The 19,483-nt window shown below is 37.0% G+C and overlaps 1 protein-coding gene across 1 annotated transcript; it reads right to left on the bottom strand.

The window, feature by feature from the left end:
- Positions 1–12,610: 12,610 nt before the first annotated feature.
- irx5b (iroquois homeobox 5b) lies at positions 12,611–16,561 on the bottom strand. The gene is made up of 3 exons (XM_030137575.1): positions 16,094–16,561; positions 14,492–14,894; positions 12,611–13,532 (listed from the first exon to the last, which is right to left on the bottom strand). The coding sequence occupies exons 1-3, from the start codon at positions 16,322–16,324 to the stop codon at positions 12,853–12,855; spliced, it is 1,314 nt and encodes a 437-aa protein (XP_029993435.1). The 5' UTR covers positions 16,325–16,561; the 3' UTR covers positions 12,611–12,852.
- Positions 16,562–19,483: the final 2,922 nt, after the last annotated feature.

Raw genomic sequence — 19,483 nt, 5'->3', positions numbered from 1 at the left:
AAGAGGAGAGCCAGGTTTTTTGCTCTGGCCTTTTGTGGTGCAATGGCTGCTGCATCTGTACAATGGAGTATTTGGATACTGCGGTCAAGCCAGCTGCAATTCTCCTCTGCATGGTCAAACCAGCCACTAGCCTTTTTCTTGTGGGTGATATGAAAGTGCATATCTTTTTTGTGGCAGAATGTTAATTTAATTAATTTTTAAATGCAAGCTACAAGTTTTTGTGTTTAAAAATAAAGAAGAGAGCTTATAACATCTGTTTGAACTTTTGTTTCTCCTGCTTCCATTTGCATTTTCAGATGTCTGCTTTCAGGAGTTCTGTGAAGTTGCTTCTAAAGAGAAGTTGCATGCAAACACTTTTAGAATGTTTTCTACAGAACATCCTAAATCTTTGTGGGAACAAACGAAACAGCTGAAAATATTTGAAGTACATTAGGGCATAATATTTTAGCAATGTTTTAACTTAACATTTTCTGAAGGTGAACCCAAAATATTTTTATAATGTTTGCAGAGAACGTTATCCAGGATAATTCTGGGAACATAAAGAAAACTTCCCGCTCAGGACGTTTTAAGAACATTAGGGCATAATGTTCGAACAATGTTGTCACCAATCATTTTAAGAAGGATACCGCCAAACATTTTTAGAATGTTTTGAGAGAACATTATCTTGGATCATTTTGGGAACGTAACAAAAACTTCCCCCTGAGAACATTACAAGAGCATTTTTGGCCACATTCTCAGAATGTTTTGAGAACAAAAAATTGCTAGCTGGGTTCAGCCCAATCTGTATTTTGTCCATGAAGTTGCAGTGTGTTCAAAGGTCCTATTCTTTTCTACTTGATTGGTTTTCCTTTTTGAATAACTTCAAAGAGGTCACTTTTCCTTTTTGAGATATTATCCCTTATCAACAAATCATTTTATTTCATATTACTAATATTTACAGTTCTTTTACCACCTACAAGTGTTTATTTTCACACAATATTCTAATTTATGCAGTCATGACAGTTACTGTCAACAGCATAATTACACTCCTTTTTTTTAGTGTATAAACTAATTTATCTTGATCTGGGTCTGATACTTTTATTTGTAGTAGAGTAGGAGCTGAGTTGGTATGTAGGTCTACTCCCAGTCCTTGTGGGTTGAATTTTTTGTGGAGCATGTTAAAATGTTCATAAACTCCATCAGATGTGTACACGGCCTTGAGCTTCTGAATGATTCCCTTAATGAAGAGAAGCGTGTGGGTTGACTCTGATGTCCGTTGTTTGTATCTAAACCAAACTTTGTGTCACAACAGTGTTCCTTTTTTGTGACAACACAACACAGATGTTTAGTTACACCAGTGCAGAGCAGACTCCAACACAAACATCACATAAACACACAAGCACACACAAATGTGAAACACTCAACCTTCAAAAGAAATAATATAATTTTAGATGAGATTAAATAGAACTTTAGTAATACCTTGGGCAGAGTCCTCATTAAACTATTTATATTCACAGTTAGAGTATATTTCAGTCCATTGTATCATGACGTGTCGTATCACCAGATTCTTGTGGCTCAATCCAGTGAAAGTCTCTATTTGTCAAACAGAGAACTGGCTCAGTCTTGTTGGCAGGTTGCATCTTTAAGGATCCAGCTCCTTGATATCAAACTAAGGTGTTGACAGCGCTGATCCACGCTGACCCGTGGGCCTGCAGGATGGATTGTTCCCGGCAGAGATGACAGCTGAAGCTTTGCTGGAGGAATTTGGTTGTCTGCGTTGGCGCAGAGGAGCGGCCGCTGCCCTGGCAGCTCATGTATGACACTGTCGACATGATGTCTGCGTCTCAGCTCTTTGGGCAGCCGGGGAGAGCCGATGGAGTTCCCAGCATGCCACTGACTGATTCAGGTGGAGCGTGAGGCAGGGCCTTCTGCTTTGGGGAGGCTTAGCCTGCAGGGGGCCCTCCTCCTCCAGGCTGCTACAGTTAACAGGCTGCTGGGAGTTTGTTTACCAAATAAATGTCTCCGCAAACAAAGACGAGGAGGAGTGAATCCTTCTGCTGTATGTATGTGTTTACAGGGTATATATGCATTTTCAGTAAATGTTTATAAAGGACATGAGGACATCTTCCTTTATAAAATATGACATATCTAGGGTGATTTGAAGTTTAAAAAATGTTGTAATTCAAACATACATTTTTAGGCAGAAAAAAATTCCATTTCATTTCAGATTAAAACCAATGGTATTGTGACAAATATACAACTTAACATATTTTGTAGCTTTGACCTTCCCCTGCTGAAAATTAGTTTAAGAGAAATTTTAGTTGTTCCTTGACTACGTTTTTTTTTTATTTTTTATCTTTAACCATATTATTTTACTCTAGCCTTAATTCATTAAGTGCATCATAATACAAATATAAAATACCTACTCACAGCCAGTTAAACATATCGATCAGCAGAGGGAATCTGACACACAGGTTGAAACCGTTAGTAGAAATGAATAAATAAATGTTAAATAATAATAATAAACATTTAGGAAAAATGTTTCTCAAACTGTTTTTATTTTTAATAAGGCATTTGAATTCTAAATGTGATAAATTGATCAAATCAATACATGGTTATACATGTACTTTTTTCTCTAATGAGGATCTCAGTTTGACTCCTCAGGTCGGTGGTTATACATGCTGTCAGTAAAAGGTGTGAGATTATGTTTGTTCAGCTGAACTGATGCTTTCAGTCCATTGGTTAATCAACAAATCCCTGTTAATCTGGGGCATTTATATACAGCAAGCTGCGCCAGACATTCATTTACCTCATGTACTCAACCCACAGGAGGGAAAGAATAAAGTCGTCTGAACATTTTAATGGACTATTTCAGCCTGAGATTCAAATAATTAAACATTAAGACATATGAGCTTGAATATGGAGGTGTTTTCTTCTTTATGTGCTATTATGTCAGATGATATCACAATGTGATACTGTGTTATTGCCTTTCAGTTTTTGCAGAGGTATTACTGATTTAAACAATGCTGATTTGACAGTTCTTTTATTCATATATTGTGGGTGTGGGGTGAGTGAAACATTTTTTAAAATGTTAAATATCAATTTTTAAATATGTTGTTTAGTAATAAAGGAGTATATACAGTCATGGAAAAAAATATTAGACCACCCTTGTTTTCTTCAATTTCTTGTTCATTTTAATGCCTGGTACAACTAAAGGTACATTTGTTTGGACAAATATAATGATAACAACAAAAAATAACTCATAAGAGTTTAATTTCAGAGCTGATATCTAAGCATTTTCCATGTTTTCTTGATAATAACCAAAATCACTTAAGTTTTTCCATCAATATCTATGACATTGTACTACCAAAAACAGTGCTTTTAGGCATTCCATGTTTTCTTTTCTGTCAGCTTTAGTCACATGATACACACAGGAATTAGTACTTGATTGCATAACCATTGCTTTTAGTGACTTTGCCTAATAATTTTTTCCGTGACTGTAGATAAAACACTGTTATTCTGTATAAAATAAGTCCATTCTGACCCCTGATATGAGAGGAGGAAATAATATTTTTTTCATTATAATTGTATCTTTCTCTGGGTTGGATATATTAGGCAGTAAGTGAACATTTAGTTCTCAAAGCTGATGTGTTGGAAGCAGCAAAATGATCAACATAATGAACTGAGTGACTTTGACCAGGTCCATATTGTAATGGTGAGGACTGGGTCAACTGCAGGTCTTGATGGGTGGTCCTGGTCTGCAGTGGTTACTGTAGTACTGACCAAAATGGACTAAGGAAGGACATCCCAGTATCAGGACAACTGATCATATGTGGGAGGTTTTGGACAAATAAATCTGATCCATGGAGGTCCACCTCTCTGCTTCTAGGACTTCAGGGTTCTGCTGCTAATGTCTTGGTCCAGATACAACAGCACACCTGCAGTGGTCTGGTGGAGTCTAGGTCATGGGTCAAAGCTATTTTTTGTGGAAAACAGGGGACCTACACAATATTAGACAGGTGGTAATAATGTTACACCTCCATAGATGCTTGACTGGTGGAGATCTGGTTGCTATTCTCTTTCTTTTGGTCAGTACTAACCACTTTACACTGGGTATCAACAAGATCTGGAGATGCTCTGACCCAGTGACTTGACCCAAAGTTGCTCAGATCTCTATTCTTGGCCATTTTTAGTGTTTCTAGCACATCAGTATTGCAGACTAAATGTTCACTTGTTGCTTAATACATCCAACCCACTGACAGGTTTCATTGTAATGACATAATCAACATCAAAATCACTTTGCCTGCCAGTGATTAGAATGTTATGGCTGATCAGTGTAAATACAGTTACATGAAAAATATACATTAGTTTATTGGTATGTTATTCAAATGGAGTTAGATTAAAATGCAAAAATGTGAAAAGTTACACCTAAATATTTTTGTCTGCAGGTCGTTTTTAACTTATTCCTTTCACTGCTCTTCTAAAGTAGACGGATAATTGAGATTTAGATGTAATGTAAATCATTATACATTTTATGTGTAATGTGAAACTAATAACACTTAATATTTATTTGGAAAACTTAAAGAGGATTCTGTAGTTGGAGGGTTACTACCGCTTCATAATGGGAGTGGATAGAAAGTGCTCTGAATTAAGCCAAAATTTGGCTAAGAAAACAAAGCTTTTGAGTTGTTGTCAATTAAAAAGGCTTTAAAGTTGAACCTGACATGTGTTTTAATGTATAAAAATCAACTGATTTGAATCAAAATGAATTCATTTATTCAACAAAAGTGTTAGTAAAGGACATAAAACATCTCCTAATTCACTGTAAAATGTATTTTCAATCTGAAACACACAAAAGGAGGCGAGTGGAGGAGTCATTATATAAGAAATGTAACTTCAAACCACTGTGTTTGACTAAATTGCTATAAATATATGATGTTGTTTGCCCCCCCCCCTTTCTTTTTTTTTTTTTTTAAACTTTTAATATGATGGGGACCCCCTATACATGATAGAAGAGGTGTTTTGAATGTACTTCCAGATTAGCTAGTGGTAGAAGACAGATATCTACTACATGTGCACATTTAGTACAATGAACTACTTGTACAATAAGTTCTTGATGCTAAGATAACAGGATGCCACCCAGTAAAACACATGGAGCAGCTTCCCACTGTGTGATATTCAACAGTAAGGGTCACTGGAGGTATGACTGCAAGCAAATGGCACCATCTGTCACACACTTATAGCCAAGTCTCCACGGCCCTGCAGGAACAAACTCAGGCACCGGCTTTATTTGCACCTTCAGTGCTCAGGTTTAGCACCAACATTCATCTATATGTTATTTTATTGAATACACTGAGAATTAAAGTCTAAATGTATGTAAATGTGGTGGTCGTTTATTCATTTTGTCACATTTTATAATAGAACCTTCAGTAAAGTTTTTTTTTTTTTTTTTTTTTTTTTTTAATAAAGACTGAATCGTAATAGATTATAGTTCAGTAATGATGTCTGATATCATTACAAGAAGCTTTTTTTTTTTTTTTTTTTTTTGTACAAGTACAAAACAATATAGCGCCTCATTGAATTTATTGTAGCCTGTGTTGCTGCTGTTTATTTAACACTAGGGGGCGCGCCAAGCAAAGCAACTGAAAACTGAACCTGCAGAGTGAGGGTTAACCTCATGCATTTACAGGATGTCAGTCCATTAATGCTGCTGCACAAGCTTCTCAGAAAAAACAAAACACCAGCAACAAAAACACAAAGAAGCTCCAAATTTATTGAGTAACTTCATCCCTGATTAAATTGTGTCACAGTTTAGGATGAAACAACATTCTCACTATTTATGGTCACTTTGCTTTTTTTTTTTTTTTTTTTTTTTGTTCATTTCAGTCAGTTTATAATATCTGGGTTTAAATGTTTGTAAATATTTTTCTGTTGTACTGGACGTAATCACACTGTCTGAGATCACTATTAAATGTTGCTCTTTACTCTTTAAACTTTTCCATATAAAAGTGAACTATTTCCTGTTTTGTAAATGCATTAAACTTGTTTTCATAAAGGGGTATGAACTATATAAATAATCTGAACTGTGGTATGTTAAACTCATCCTTTTTTTCCTAATCTATGCTCCTTGCATAATGATATTCAATAACTTTATTATTGCTTTTACAGTTTTTTCTGCTTCCTTTCACACTTCATGCAAAACCAACTTTACGCTCATTTTCAGCACATGTGAAATGGAGATTTATTTCTGTTGTTTTGAAATGTTCTTGTGTCTCTTCTGTATGTTTTGTCTTTAAAAGAGGATTTCCAGAAAGTCTTAAAAAATAAAACTTTTTACTCTTTATTTGTTTTGATAGTGCTTCCATCTTCATGCATGAAGTAGACGTAAAGTATAAAAGCAAAGCTATAAATGCCTTCATTTGTGCTATAAATATATAGTGAGAATGTGTTTATTCATGTGATGTATTGACAAAAAAAATCATATTCATATATTTAAATACATTTTAGAACAATTGTTTGCTTTTGGAAGATATGTTTAATGTTTTACTGACTTGGTTTGAGGTTGTGCAAAAAAAGCTATCATATAGTTTCAAAGATTTTGCAGAAGTAATTAGGAAAAGGTACGTATTGGGATACCATTAAGTAATTGTTTGTGTGCAACAACAATTTGTACATATGTTTATATTTGTAGACTTGTGGGTGGGTGTATGCCCTTAATTCCATGTAATAGCAAAATGTATGAAACTCCTTAATGAACACAAAGTGGTGTCACAGAGGAACCACTTCGCACACCTGGACATGATCTGATGCAACATAAGAAAATATCTGAATGATCTGACGTGGACTGAAACAGGACAATACCCAAGCTAATTCAACCCTCTTATCATGATGGGATTATATTGTGACTCATTGACCCACCTCTTTACCGTTGTACTTGAAGTTTTGATACTGCCCTGTCTGTGCTTGTTGACGTCTGTTGCTTCTTATGTCTTTACATTTTTGTTATATTATATAATCGTACCCAATTGTATTATTTATCGTATATAAAATGCAAAAAAAACCTCAACCTCATTCTTTTTGCCTTGTTCACTCTGTCACAGCAGATTAATGTGAACAGCTGATGTGTGGATTTGGTACTGGTGTTATTTGTGCGAATGTGGTATATGATATTCTGATCATGCTTTCTTTTCTTATATTCATCATTTAATAGGTCTTATGTATTTTATTGTATTTTTTGTAGTTTTGTTTGTCTGTTTTTTTTTTTTTTTTTTTTTTTTTTTCCCTTTCTCTTCTGCCCAGTTTACTCAGTTCTGGTTGTAGTTACTGTTACCATTATAAGTATCTCCATGGTTGTTACTGTTTGTATTGTTGATATTTTCTTGTGAGGGTCTTCGCCAGCTTCTTCTCTCTTGTTAGGTCCGGCATTGAAATGTGGTTCAACAAAACCCATAATAAACACAGCAGAATATCAAGGGGAGCTTCATATACTTTATGAAGTTTCCCTTGGCAAAGCAAATTTGTTCAGCACCAAAAGGAAGCCACACTACCATTCTGCTGTTATGATGCTGGACAAGACAAGTTAAAAAAAAAAGCAAAAAAAAAAAAAAGAAGTAATTAGGAAAACTGTAACTTCTTTCATTATCTGCTGATGCACTAATACAAATGAGACAAAAAAAAAAAAAAAAATCTATGCATTTTGTGTTTATTGTGGAAGAACAGCGCCCTCCTACTGCTTTGTGCTGTAAAACAATTTGGGAGAACTTCTCTCAAAACCTATAGTGGCTCACATGTGAAGTTAAATGTTACTGATTGTTTGCTGTATTATCCAGCCTGTTAAAAAGCTTCAGTGACGTGATAAAACACTTCCACTCCACTTCTTGAACAACAGACATTCAGCTGCACAATAAGCTTTCTGCAGAACAGAGGGTCAAACAGTGGGGAGATGCAAACAAAGCAGGCTGGTTTACAGTGTGTGTGAGTCACTGGGGACGCTGGTGTATTTTGAGGGACAGCACATTACCTTGAGCCACGGGGAGCTGCCTGGTGGTCTGCCTGTGAGCCCAGCTGTTGTTGCTGATCCTGGGGTGAAGCAGGAGAAGAGGGCAGAGGAGCTGCATGGCAGGAGGGTTGAGTGGCATCAGAAGGCGACATCTGCCAGTCCTGGGGGTTCGTGAGCCCACGGCTGGGCCTCTCGCTGGCTCCGGAACATGCTCGACATTGTCTGACAGCATTTAGCTTGGTGTAAACACGCAGCTGGAAGCAAGAGGCTTACAGGAAGCAGGCTGCACAGACAGGGAGGGGGGCTGCAAGTTTACAGTGAGGAGATGCTCAGGGGGAGTTTGGGAGGTGAAAGAAGGCAGTTTTTACTTCTCAAGAACTTCTTCAGAAACTGATTTTATTTAGAGCATGAGACTTAAAAAAAGAAGAGACAATAATTTCTTCAATTTCAGGGATTTCAACAAACATTTCTGCACTGTTTTGCAGATTAGAATGAATTTTATTTAGCTTGGAATTTATCTAATGATAAGATGTCAAAAATGTTTGAGTCTGAAAATTCCACTTTTAAAAGCACAACTTTTGGTTCTGAAATGAATAAATATGATAAAACAGTGTAAATGTAAAACCTTAAGCAGAAAATACATAGAGAAAACAGAAATGAGAATGTGACTTTCAGTCTGAATAGAGAAAATGGTTTGTCTGACACTCAGCAAAATTATTTTCACTCAAGAAATTGTTCTTTTTGATTGTGTGTCGATATGATGAAGTGCTTGACCTGTGCCATGTTTTGGCATTATTTTTTTTACCCTCCTGAGACCCAGCAATGCATATTTGTCCTCCGTAGGTGACAAGAGTTTCACAGCTTTATTTATAATTTAAAAAAAATGCTGTCCACTGCAAAGGACATTCCATAAAAAAAATTAATAAATCTATCAGAAAAAAACAGTTGCATCATGTTGTTTCCAATCAATACAATTATTTAATGTAAAAAAAAACCAAAAAAGCCAAAACTTTTCCTGTCCTGCGTCTCAGGAGGATATGAAAAAACTTAAAAAAAAAAAAAAAAGTGTTGGCAGTAACAGCTATAGTTTTAACAGCTTCTTAAAAACAAAAAGGTAAAAATCAAAAACCAAGCACACGTGGAGTTTAAAAACACCAGCTGTAACTGAAATACAGACTACACTTCATTCTATTTTTCTGTCTAAATCTATATATTTCTTGACAAATGGAAATAAAAATGATAGAAACGTGGCAACACTGTCAATGTTAGTGATACCTCTCAGCTTCTCCTGACAATAGAAAACACAATAAACAAATATGTAATTAAAAGTGAAATAATAATCAATATAACTGCATGTTCATCCTCCAGTTGAGCCTTATGAAGCCAGTCTGTGTCTCTGAGCAGCTGTGAGCATCGTCCCCCGGCCTTGACAGGTTTATTTAAACTAATCAATAACTTGTGTTTCCTCCAATCATTATCGGTGTTTCTCATGAATTATTTACAGATGTCTCCCACACACGGATACTTTCTTTCTCCTGCTGCTAATCAATATTTGATAATGCAGACCAGTTGACCGGCTGGCTCGGCCTTCATGTGATTTCACTGTTAATTTACATGTGAGTTTTCAACACAGTGACATTCACCAGAGTTCGTCGTGTTATTTAAAGTAGAACATCTGCTGTTTAATGTGAACTCAAATATCAATGATTATTTTTACAGTGTTTATGTGTGCTCTTTAAAAAATCACATTGACTTAATAAGCTGACCTAAAATACCAGACACTGTTAAAATATAGGCCATTGATAGGTGTTACAGTTTCTAAAGTTTATTGATGATGGCAAAAGGCTGCACACTTTACTCTTCACACCTCATCAGTAGGTGACACTTGATTTAATTCAAAAGAGTTGAATTCAGCACAATATCTTAGGCTGCAGTTTTGATGCCAAATAAAAGCTCATAACTCATCACTAGATGGGGGAGACGGAACTCAAATTAATGTAAATATAAGTTAAAACACCACCATGGAAAATGTGCTATTGCAAATAAAAGTCAGACATTCAGGTGTTTTCTGAAAAGAACCCATTTCAACAATGAAATGACTTTAAATTGACTCATTTTAGGGTTCAATGAAATAGAAATGTTCTCAACTGGTGATTTAAAATAAAATGTAGCCTCAATATTATGTGATTTTTAAGCATTTCATCAGATAAAATGTATAATGGTGCTCTGGAGGCTAATAAAGTAGTGAGACATATCAAAATAAGCTTTGTGTCACCAAGCCAAACATACATTTTTCAATCCAAGTTTTCAAAGATCAATCCTGCCTTCGCCTGACAAGAGCTGTAATTAATGAGCTTTTCAAATTCTTTTTTTTTTTCTAAATATAAAATCTGCAAAGAAACAAGGCATCAGATAAAAGCAGAAGGGTATATTCCTTTTAAATGTGGAAAAGAACAAATAGAAATCTCCTAAAAAAGAAATTTGCTTTGAAATGCATTTCACTTGAGCAATCCGTCCCTCAGTAATTTTTCCTGTTAGGGTCCTAAGCACAAAATGGCCAACACATAAGCATGAATATTATGCAGAATAAGAAGAAATTCCCTGTAAATTGAAGGACAGATAGCGAGGGCCCTGCTGCGTGTTGTTTTTTTTTTCCACAGGCCTGCTCACATCATCGCCTTCCAGACCCCTGCACATGAAACACGGACTTGCTTTTCAATTCAGAGATTACACTCTCACACTCTAAGTTATTGTAGCGCTTGCACACAGCTTAGACTGATAGGCTTTTTCTTACATATTCCCCGTGTTTGTTGCTGTCGGCCTCGGCAAAATACAGGATCAGGATCAAATCCGTCGGCTTCAAAAGAGAACCAACTAGATCTGAAATTTACACAATTAATTCCTCAAAGATGCCCCAAGAAAATGTAAGCCTCTTAACTCTTGATATTTTCTAAGAGTCTGGGAAGGTTTTTTTCTTTTTCTGGGAGGAAATATACAGGCCTGTGTTGGGCTGAAATTGAACAGCTTACAGCTTTTCCCTCCTGTTTGTCAGAGCAGCTGTTAGAGCTCAATAGGCAGCTTAATGCTTCCAAACCGCCTGCACTGTATCACTTGAAATTATACAGTATGTGAGGGGGGTGGGGGGGGGGGCAGATAAAGGCAACATTTTGTTTGATTCATCTGCTTGATGACATGGTGATGGTATTAAAGGGCCTGTGGGCCTGCTGCTCACTCTGTGGTCGGTGTTTGGCAGAAAGGTAGACATTCCTGTTGTTAGAAAATTAATCATGTGAATGTGAAATATGTTGTAGATTTGATTTGCAGGAGGATTCATGGTCCTAATTTTTAAAAATGTGCTCGAAAAAGCAACAGAAATATAGATTTAGATAAAGAGCCTAAAGAAAGGTGAGTGAAGGGGTTTTTCTTCTCAACAATTTCTTCGGAAACAGGTTTGATTTAGGACATTGAAATTATTAGAAAAGCGTCAGTTTAGGTATAAAAACAGAGTAGGCAGAACCTAAACCAGCCTGAACATTCTGTAAAATGTCTTCGTCAATTTAAGTAAAACAATCATTAGTAGATTAAACAGTCGAAGGGGTTTTGGGGGCGTAGTGTTTCCTGGCGGAGAGATGGTGTTGTACAGATTTTAAAGCCCCTTGAGGTGAATATGTGATTTGTGGTATGGAGTTATAAACAAAAACTGACTTGACTTGATGAGGCAGAACAAAAACCCCTGATTTACATGAAGAAACTCAGCGAAGAGCTTCATAAACTGAAGACAGACAAGTTTACATCGGAGACTTTGGTGCTGAGATTATTAGAAAAGCATCACCTGAGTTTGTAAAATATTTAAACCCAACCTTACTAATCTGTAAAATGTCTTTTCATCACTTTAACGGAGTAAAAGGGCCACCGTAACATCATTTGACTAAATGCAGGACGTCAATAAGTTGCTTTGGTTGATATTGTTGTTTTCATATTAAAAAAGAAAGATAATTTTAGCAATGTGAGCTCAAACATGACAAAAGAGATTATTAGGAACAAGAAAAAGTCCAGATATACATAAAAATGTGAAAGCGTCATGAACTGAAGAAAGGCGAGAAAAGTTTACAAAAGGAGTCTGAGGGTGAAAGTAAGCGCTGAGATTGGAAACAGATTTGATTCAGTGATGTGTTTCAATTAAGAAAGCATCAGAATAGTGACGTGTAAAACCAGCATCACCTTTAAAATGTCCTCTCATAATTTTAACAGATAAAAAAATCTTATATTGATTTTAAGGTGAAAAAAGAGACCATGTGGCTGTGATTTTGGTGGGAAAATGAATAAACATGACCATAAAAGGTTGTACATTTACAGTCTTTAACTAATCAGTTTAATTGAGTGGGACAGCTATTCTCACATTGTTTTTCTGAGCTGTTTATGATCAATTTAACGTGGTTGGAGTCGACCTAAAAAGATTTTTCTTTTTTTCAAAGTGAAGATTGTTAAGAGGTTGTTAAGGGTTAAAAATAATTTTATAATTTTACACTCTGTGCTCAAAAAGGAAAAAATAAATGATGACACAATAAGTAATTTAAATTTAGTTGAAGAAATTGCAAATATTTGTAAAAATCCAAGGCGGTCAGTTCCATATTAATAAAACTAGCTTTTAATGATACTTCATGGTCTGTGCAGAAACGCACTACAAAGATTACATCTTACCAACATAGAAAAACGCAGTCTAAAATCCAATATTTGTGTTTCTAAATAAAAGTCAGTGGCCTCTGCAGGGCCTTTGTCCATTTTAATCTTTGATATCCAAGACATTTCAAGGAAGAATGTCACAAATACTGTTCGGCCCCAATAAATAAAAGTCCATTTGCTCTCAGACAGGCCTACACGTTCGTCATGCCTTTCTTCAGTTCATGAAGGTCTTTGCACATGTCCACCTGGCTCTGGGTTCGTAGTTTGCAGTCTCTGGCCAAGGCCTCAGCTCTCTGCAGCATAGTCTGATGTAATCCGTTTAAATGTGTCGCCGAGGCCAAGTTTGAGCCGGGGCTACCATGTAGGGGTCCCAAAGTGCCGTAGTTGGAGTAGCCGGGGATGAAGGGGGAAGTGTAGTAAAGGTGTCTGGGCAGGGCTGTCCCGTGGGGGAACGGTGTCCGGTGTGTGGACGTAGGGTGGGCTGTGAGCTGCTGTCCCACCCCTGAGCTCTGAGAAGAGTCACTAGATCCTTTACTTTTGTCCGATGAGGTGGCGATCTCAGCGAGGGACCACAGTTTGGGTTTAGGGGCCGGGTTCGGACTGTGGATGGCAGAGTCACCGGCGTGATCCTTAGAAGCTGGACTCGTTTCTGCTTCTGAAACTCTCCCGAGTGGTGGTGGCGGTGGTGGTGGTGGCACGTTTTGGGGAGGGGCCCCCGTGGAGGTGGGGCCTGGGATGTGGGGCAGCCTTCTGTCCCCAGAGTCTTTAAAGTCTGGATCAGTTAAGCCCCGATCTGTGTCGTTGCTGCTGCCGGTGTCCTCTCTGTAAATCATCCCACAAGGGTTTCCCACTGAGGCTGGACGGAGGCCAGCTAGACACAGCAGAGGAGATCAGGTCAGAGGGAGATTAGGAACATGTTGAAGTCAAACAGACATGAACAGAGAGGCTGCATATCCACCAAACAATCTGGAAGCAACCGCAAAAGGAAACCGGTGCAAAGAAAACATGCATTCAACAGGAGAGAATCAAGATACAGGGATTATAATATATTTTAATCTAAATAAAAGAGAATCAATACAGTATCACAAAACTTAACATTACAATGTGTACTGATATGTTCTTGCATTCCTAGTATGTATGTATTTATAATCTAAATAGTCAGTAATCATAATACAGGTCTATTCTTAAAATCAATAGATTGTTTAATGAAGTCATTGTTTTATGCTCCACTACGGAGCTGCAAATAAAGTTTTATTCAGGGCTGCAAGTAATGATTATTTTCACTGTCAATTAATCTCTCGGTCAATCAGTTTGATGCTCTATAGAATGTTAGAAAATAGTGAAAAATGCTGATCTGTGTTTGTCAAAGCCCAAGATGACAAACTACATGTCTTGTTCAGTCCACAATTTGAAAGACAAATAAATAATATTCAGATTTCAGAGGCTGGAATCAGAGAATATAAGAGAGGATCAATAAGCTCTAATAATCACTGTGCTGACTGATGGTCACTCGTTCTTGCAGAAAAAACAAACATCATATCTCTTTGTTTTTCTTACTTAGAAATAGTTTACATTTCCACAGTAAATGTTAATATACATCAGGAGTGTTTCCTGGGTTCAGTTTTGACTTTATGTCTCAGTATTATCTGAGTGCCACATTCATTCACATTGTAATAATAATGATGACAGCCAAGTTCAAATCATTCAGTATTTAAAATTATCTAATGGTATATGCTACAGACTGCATTTAAGGGCATGAGCTCTATAGTCTGTAGTGAACAGACAATAACTCTGGACCAAGTAAAGGACAACAACTGCCCCCCCACTCACCAGTCTCATTCTTTGACTCTGCTTCATTATTCAGCTTCATCGGCTCCTCATCCTCGTCGTTCCTCTCCAGGTCGATGTTGTCCTCCTCCTCCTCGTCCTCGCTCCTGTTCCGTGGGGTCCAGGTCATCTTGTTCTCCTTCTTCAGCCTCCTGCGGGCGTTGGCGAACCAGGTGGACACCTGCGTCAGCGTCATCTTGGTGATGATGGCCAGCATGATCTTCTCCCCCTTGGTGGGGTACGGGTTCTTACGGTGCTCATTCAGCCAGGCCTTCAGCGTGGCTGTGGCATCCCGCGTGGCATTTTTCCTGTAGGCGGGGTCTCCGTATGGATAAGGCCCCAACGCCCCAAATGGGTGATAATCTAAGGAGCCGGTGATGCTGGAGGACGGGTCATATCCAGGACTCTGGAAGATTAAACCATAAATGAAGATAAATATGCACAGTTTTGTTAAAATGAGAACATTCTTGTTTCTTTTTGTGTTTTCAATTGTAATGTTTTAACTTACTTTTAAAGTTAGTCTTACTTTTTTGTGAATTGATCTATATCTGCAGCCCTTCATTATGACTGTGTGTGTCTGTTATCTTTGTGCACCTTTCATGTTAGTAGTGCAGCAGCTGTCTTGGCAGTTCTCTCTGAAAAGGAGATTCCTAATCTTAATGGGACTAACCAAAGTTAAATAAGGATTAAATTATAAACAAACACACAAACAAAATTTAACCCGGCACGCAGAACTCAATTTGTACATGAAAAAATTATGTAGAAATAATCCTCTAGTTCACATTATGGTGTTTTAAGAATATAAGTGTATCATGCACTGCATCTTATTTACACATCAACAATAGAGCATACAAACACACTTCAGTTTTAGGCTGCTTTATGATGCTGATGAGCTGCAATTATTTAAGTGTATAATAAATAAATACGTGTTCTAACTGGGACTTCCTACAAAATACAGTTTCTTAGTGATATATATTAAATTCATGCAAAAATTAGACCATTGTTCATATTCAAGATAAGTAAAACCATAACAGAAAGTAATAAATTATTTAGGTTGAAAAAAAAAAGATAATCTTTTGGAAAGCAGCTGCTGCACTGGGTTTATATTTGGGTTTAATGCAACCGGTAAAAGCTTCTTGAGGGTCGTTAATTTAATTTTACTCAAAATTTAAACACATTTACAAACAGTTTCTGCTTGTTTTAGTGCATTTGTACCTATTTGATATCACATATTCCTTCTTTCACATTTTTGGAGTCAAAAGGAACAATAAATAATGAATTTAAGGATATTCCTCCTAGTTTTGTGCCGTAAATAATTCAATCTAGGTCACCAAATCAACTCATAGGGGAACTTTATTTGGATCTATGCTGTCTGTAATGGTTCTAAACCTGGTGTTTCTCACAATAACGATTTAATATCCTCCATATCAAACATATCCGCTCTTCAAAACAACTTTCTAACACTTACAGAACAGACGCTTGACTTTTTCACTCTGTGCGTCATTACGCGCGAAAAGTGAGACTTTCTTCAACTAAAGCGCAAAAATCCTCAACTTAACCCCCCAGGAGCAGGTGCATGGAGCGGCTCCGTGCGCGGACACTCACCACAAAAGAGTTGAGGGTCGCCGCCGCCCGGGGCTCCCCGCCGTACGGGAGGTGGGAGTTGAATCCGGGGGAGGTCGCTGATCCCGAGTACGGAGCGAAAGCAGAGCCCGAAGAGGACCGGCCGAGCTCCTCCGTCCTCGGTCCTATGATGACCCCGGAGCTGAAGGACGGACAGGAGTGCAGAGCCAGGGACACGGACGGCTGGAAGAGGAAACCCTGAGGATAAGCCATGACGGCGCGCACGGACCCGGACTATTACGCACGGGTGAACTCACATCGGAAAGCGAAAGCGCGTGTTTCCCCGGGACAGCAGGAGACAGAGAAGAAGAGGAAGAAGAGGATGAGGAGGTTCAGAGGAGCTGACCGAACATCCAGGAGCATCGCAGGTGGCTGCCCGTGCTTTTAGTTTGTACTGTTTCTACTGAGAGACTCAAGTTTTCACTCCCACTGCTGCTGAAGCGGTCTGTGCTGAACCCGGAGGCAGACTGAGGAGAGAGAGAGAGGCACAGCAGAGGAGAGAGAGAGAGAGAGAGAGAGAGAGAGAGAGAGAGAGAGAGAGAGTGTGTGTGTGTGTGTGTGTGTGTGTGTCAGTGTTGGTCTGTCAGCTCCACCTCCTATAAACAGACCACATTCAACCACATCCACCACTTCTCTCACCCTCATCCACATCATCACTCCAACTGTTTAGCATCAATAGGGAACATATAAACAGTAGTAGTAATCATTTATTTATTTATTTATTTATTTATTTATTCATTTATTTATTTATTTTGTTCATGGTTGTGCATTTCATCAGTAACATTCAATAATCATCAAGTAAACAAACATGTACACACCCATGCTCGAAAAGGAGCAGGATGAAGAAAATCTTATATTTCCTGCCCCCTTCTAAATAATAATAACCTTAACCCTTTCATGCACTGTCCACTCCAGTGGACAGTTATTCTCCAGCTGTTTTCTTGTGTAGTAATGGGTTTTGTTGTTTTAGTTCCATATCAGCCAACACAGTGGACGCTTATGCGCCATCCCATACACTGTAATTCAGATCATTACTGTAACTTTACTGTTCTTGATAAACCTGATCTGCAGTAACATGTTTAAGTGTAAATCAATTGTATTTTGTTAGACAAGAAGGGTTTTTTTTTGCAAATTATCTCCATGAAGTGAGTAATTACTAGCATTAGAATATGTTAAAATGTGAGAAGACATCAGATTAGCAGCATTAAAAATGTTTTTATTTCATTGTTTTCATATCACTTTCTGATATTGGGTTTTAAACACGTTTCTTTACTTCAAAAATGAAATGCATGGATATTTTTGTGACTCCATAGAAAAAAAAACCTCGATCGCATTGTTTTTTTCATGGCTAAACACTGAAGAAAAAAATCTTGACTAAGGTTCTCATAATTCGTTCATGAAAGGGTTAATGGTTAGCCATACACAACTAGCTATAAAATCATACTGTACAAAGTCAGACAAACCAACTAAATACATCCAAAGATAGTACCAAATGAATACAAAACCAAGTGCAAAACTACATATCCAGAAAGTACAAAACATAGGTAAATGTGAACCTGATGAAATGATGCAAAAACATTTTACCAGTCCAAAGCAAGTAAATAAATATGTCACAAAAAACAAAACAAATACGAAGCCAAATGTAAAACTTATAACCGTTCATATAATCTCATTGCTCTTTCTTTATACACTTTTTTTTCGGTTGGAATATGTTTTTACAGTCCTTCAACTCATTATAAAGAGAATTCCAGAGTTTAACACCAACCACTGATACACACATCTGCATGATTATTAACACTGCAATGATGCGCACATATAGGATTCATTAGCGTGCTGTAAATGTCAACAACTACAACTTTCTATCTTTAACCCTTTCATGTGTAGTGGTCACTACAGTTGGCAGCTATTCTACACAGTAAAATTGCCAGTGTTTATATAACACTTAAAGAGTTAATTTTAACACTACCTCAGTGAACATATGGTCCCTATCTACAAAGTGTAAAATTTACACTGAACATAGAGTTACATTTCCGGAGTCAACTTTACTCTAGTAAGAGTTAATATTTTACACTACACTACACTACACCAATTAGTGTCAATCAAGTTTTACACTATGTGAGAAATAACACCCATAGTGTTATTCACATTCAACACTGAAGAGTTAAGTGTTAAGAAATAACTTTTCCAGTGTTAAACCTACTTAACACTACATGTTGATAAATAAATTACTCCAAATAGTGTTGATTTTTAACTGCCTCCTACCAGTGTTACATATGATGTACTATAGTCCCAGTGTCTGCAGGGGGAAAAAAAAAAGATACAATTATTTCTGTACCCAATTTATTCCAAGTGAAAATTAAATATTGCAATTAAAAGTAAACATAAAATGACATGTAAAATGAAAGCCGTCAACCTGATATCATGTTATCCATTTGAAATTCAGTATTTGAAAACACATACCCAACATTGACAATGACGATGTAACTAAATTCTTGCACACAGATTCTGCTTGGATGAAAAAACAAAAGCAATAGTTTATTTACACAAACTTACAAACGCAGTTTTTTGATGCGAGGAAGATGGCGATGCCAGAGTCCAACTTCTCACTCAGTTTGAGCATGGAGGTTGGTGGGCGGGGCTTTTCAGAGTCATTATTTTTTAACACTGAAAGGTATCTTGCTCTTATTGGTGTTGAATTAACTTTGAGAGAGTCAATTTACTTTAACACTGAATATATGACACTGACCGTGTAAAAACTCTGTTAACTCCAATTATTTTCACCAACACTGGAAATTATCTTGTTAAATTTTACTCTGTCCATTGTTGGAATAACTCCGAAAGAATTAAAATACTTTGACACTGCATTTTTTACACTGGCAAATTTACTGCATACAGCTGTTCTCTTGTATATTCATGGATTTGATTGTTTTAGTTCCATATCAGCCAACACAGTGGACGCCTATGCATCATACCTTACCCTGCAGTTCATACCATTACTGTAACTTTGCTGTTCTTGATAGCACTAACATGTTTGAGTGTAAATCAATTGCTTGTTATTGTTAATAGACTGTAATTAACCATTTTTCTTAAACAAAAAGTTTGTTTTTGGCATATTATCTCCATAAAGTGAATAATAACTAATATTAGAGTATGTTTAAATGTGACAAAACACCAGATTAGCAGCATTTAATAATTTTTTTTTCATAGTTTTCACACAGTGTATCAGTAAATGCATGTTTCTTTGCTTCAAAAATTAAACGCATGATGTCCAGCTGAGTGGATATTTTTGCAACTCCATGAAAAATAGGTTATAAAAAAGTTTTCAATTGCATTGTTTTTTTCATGTCTAAAGAAGAATAAAAAGGAAAAATA

This window comes from Sphaeramia orbicularis, chromosome 6, assembly GCF_902148855.1.
Source record: "Sphaeramia orbicularis chromosome 6, fSphaOr1.1, whole genome shotgun sequence".
NCBI lineage: Eukaryota > Metazoa > Chordata > Actinopteri > Kurtiformes > Apogonidae > Sphaeramia > Sphaeramia orbicularis.
This window is presented reverse-complemented; position numbering and strand designations above follow the sequence as displayed.

Bases quoted from the DNA above. Each gene is read 5' to 3' on its own strand.
- irx5b (XM_030137575.1), bottom strand. From the start codon at position 16,324: ATGGCTTATCCTCAGGGTTTCCTCTTCCAGCCGTCCGTGTCCCTGGCT. The intron at 14,895-16,093 runs GTGAGTGTCCGC...TTAATCTTCCAG, and splicing joins CGACCCTCAACTCTTTTGTG to AGTCCTGGATATGACCCGTC. The intron at 13,533-14,491 runs GTGAGTGGGGGG...TGCTGTGTCTAG, and splicing joins AGAGTCAAAGAATGAGACTG to CTGGCCTCCGTCCAGCCTCA.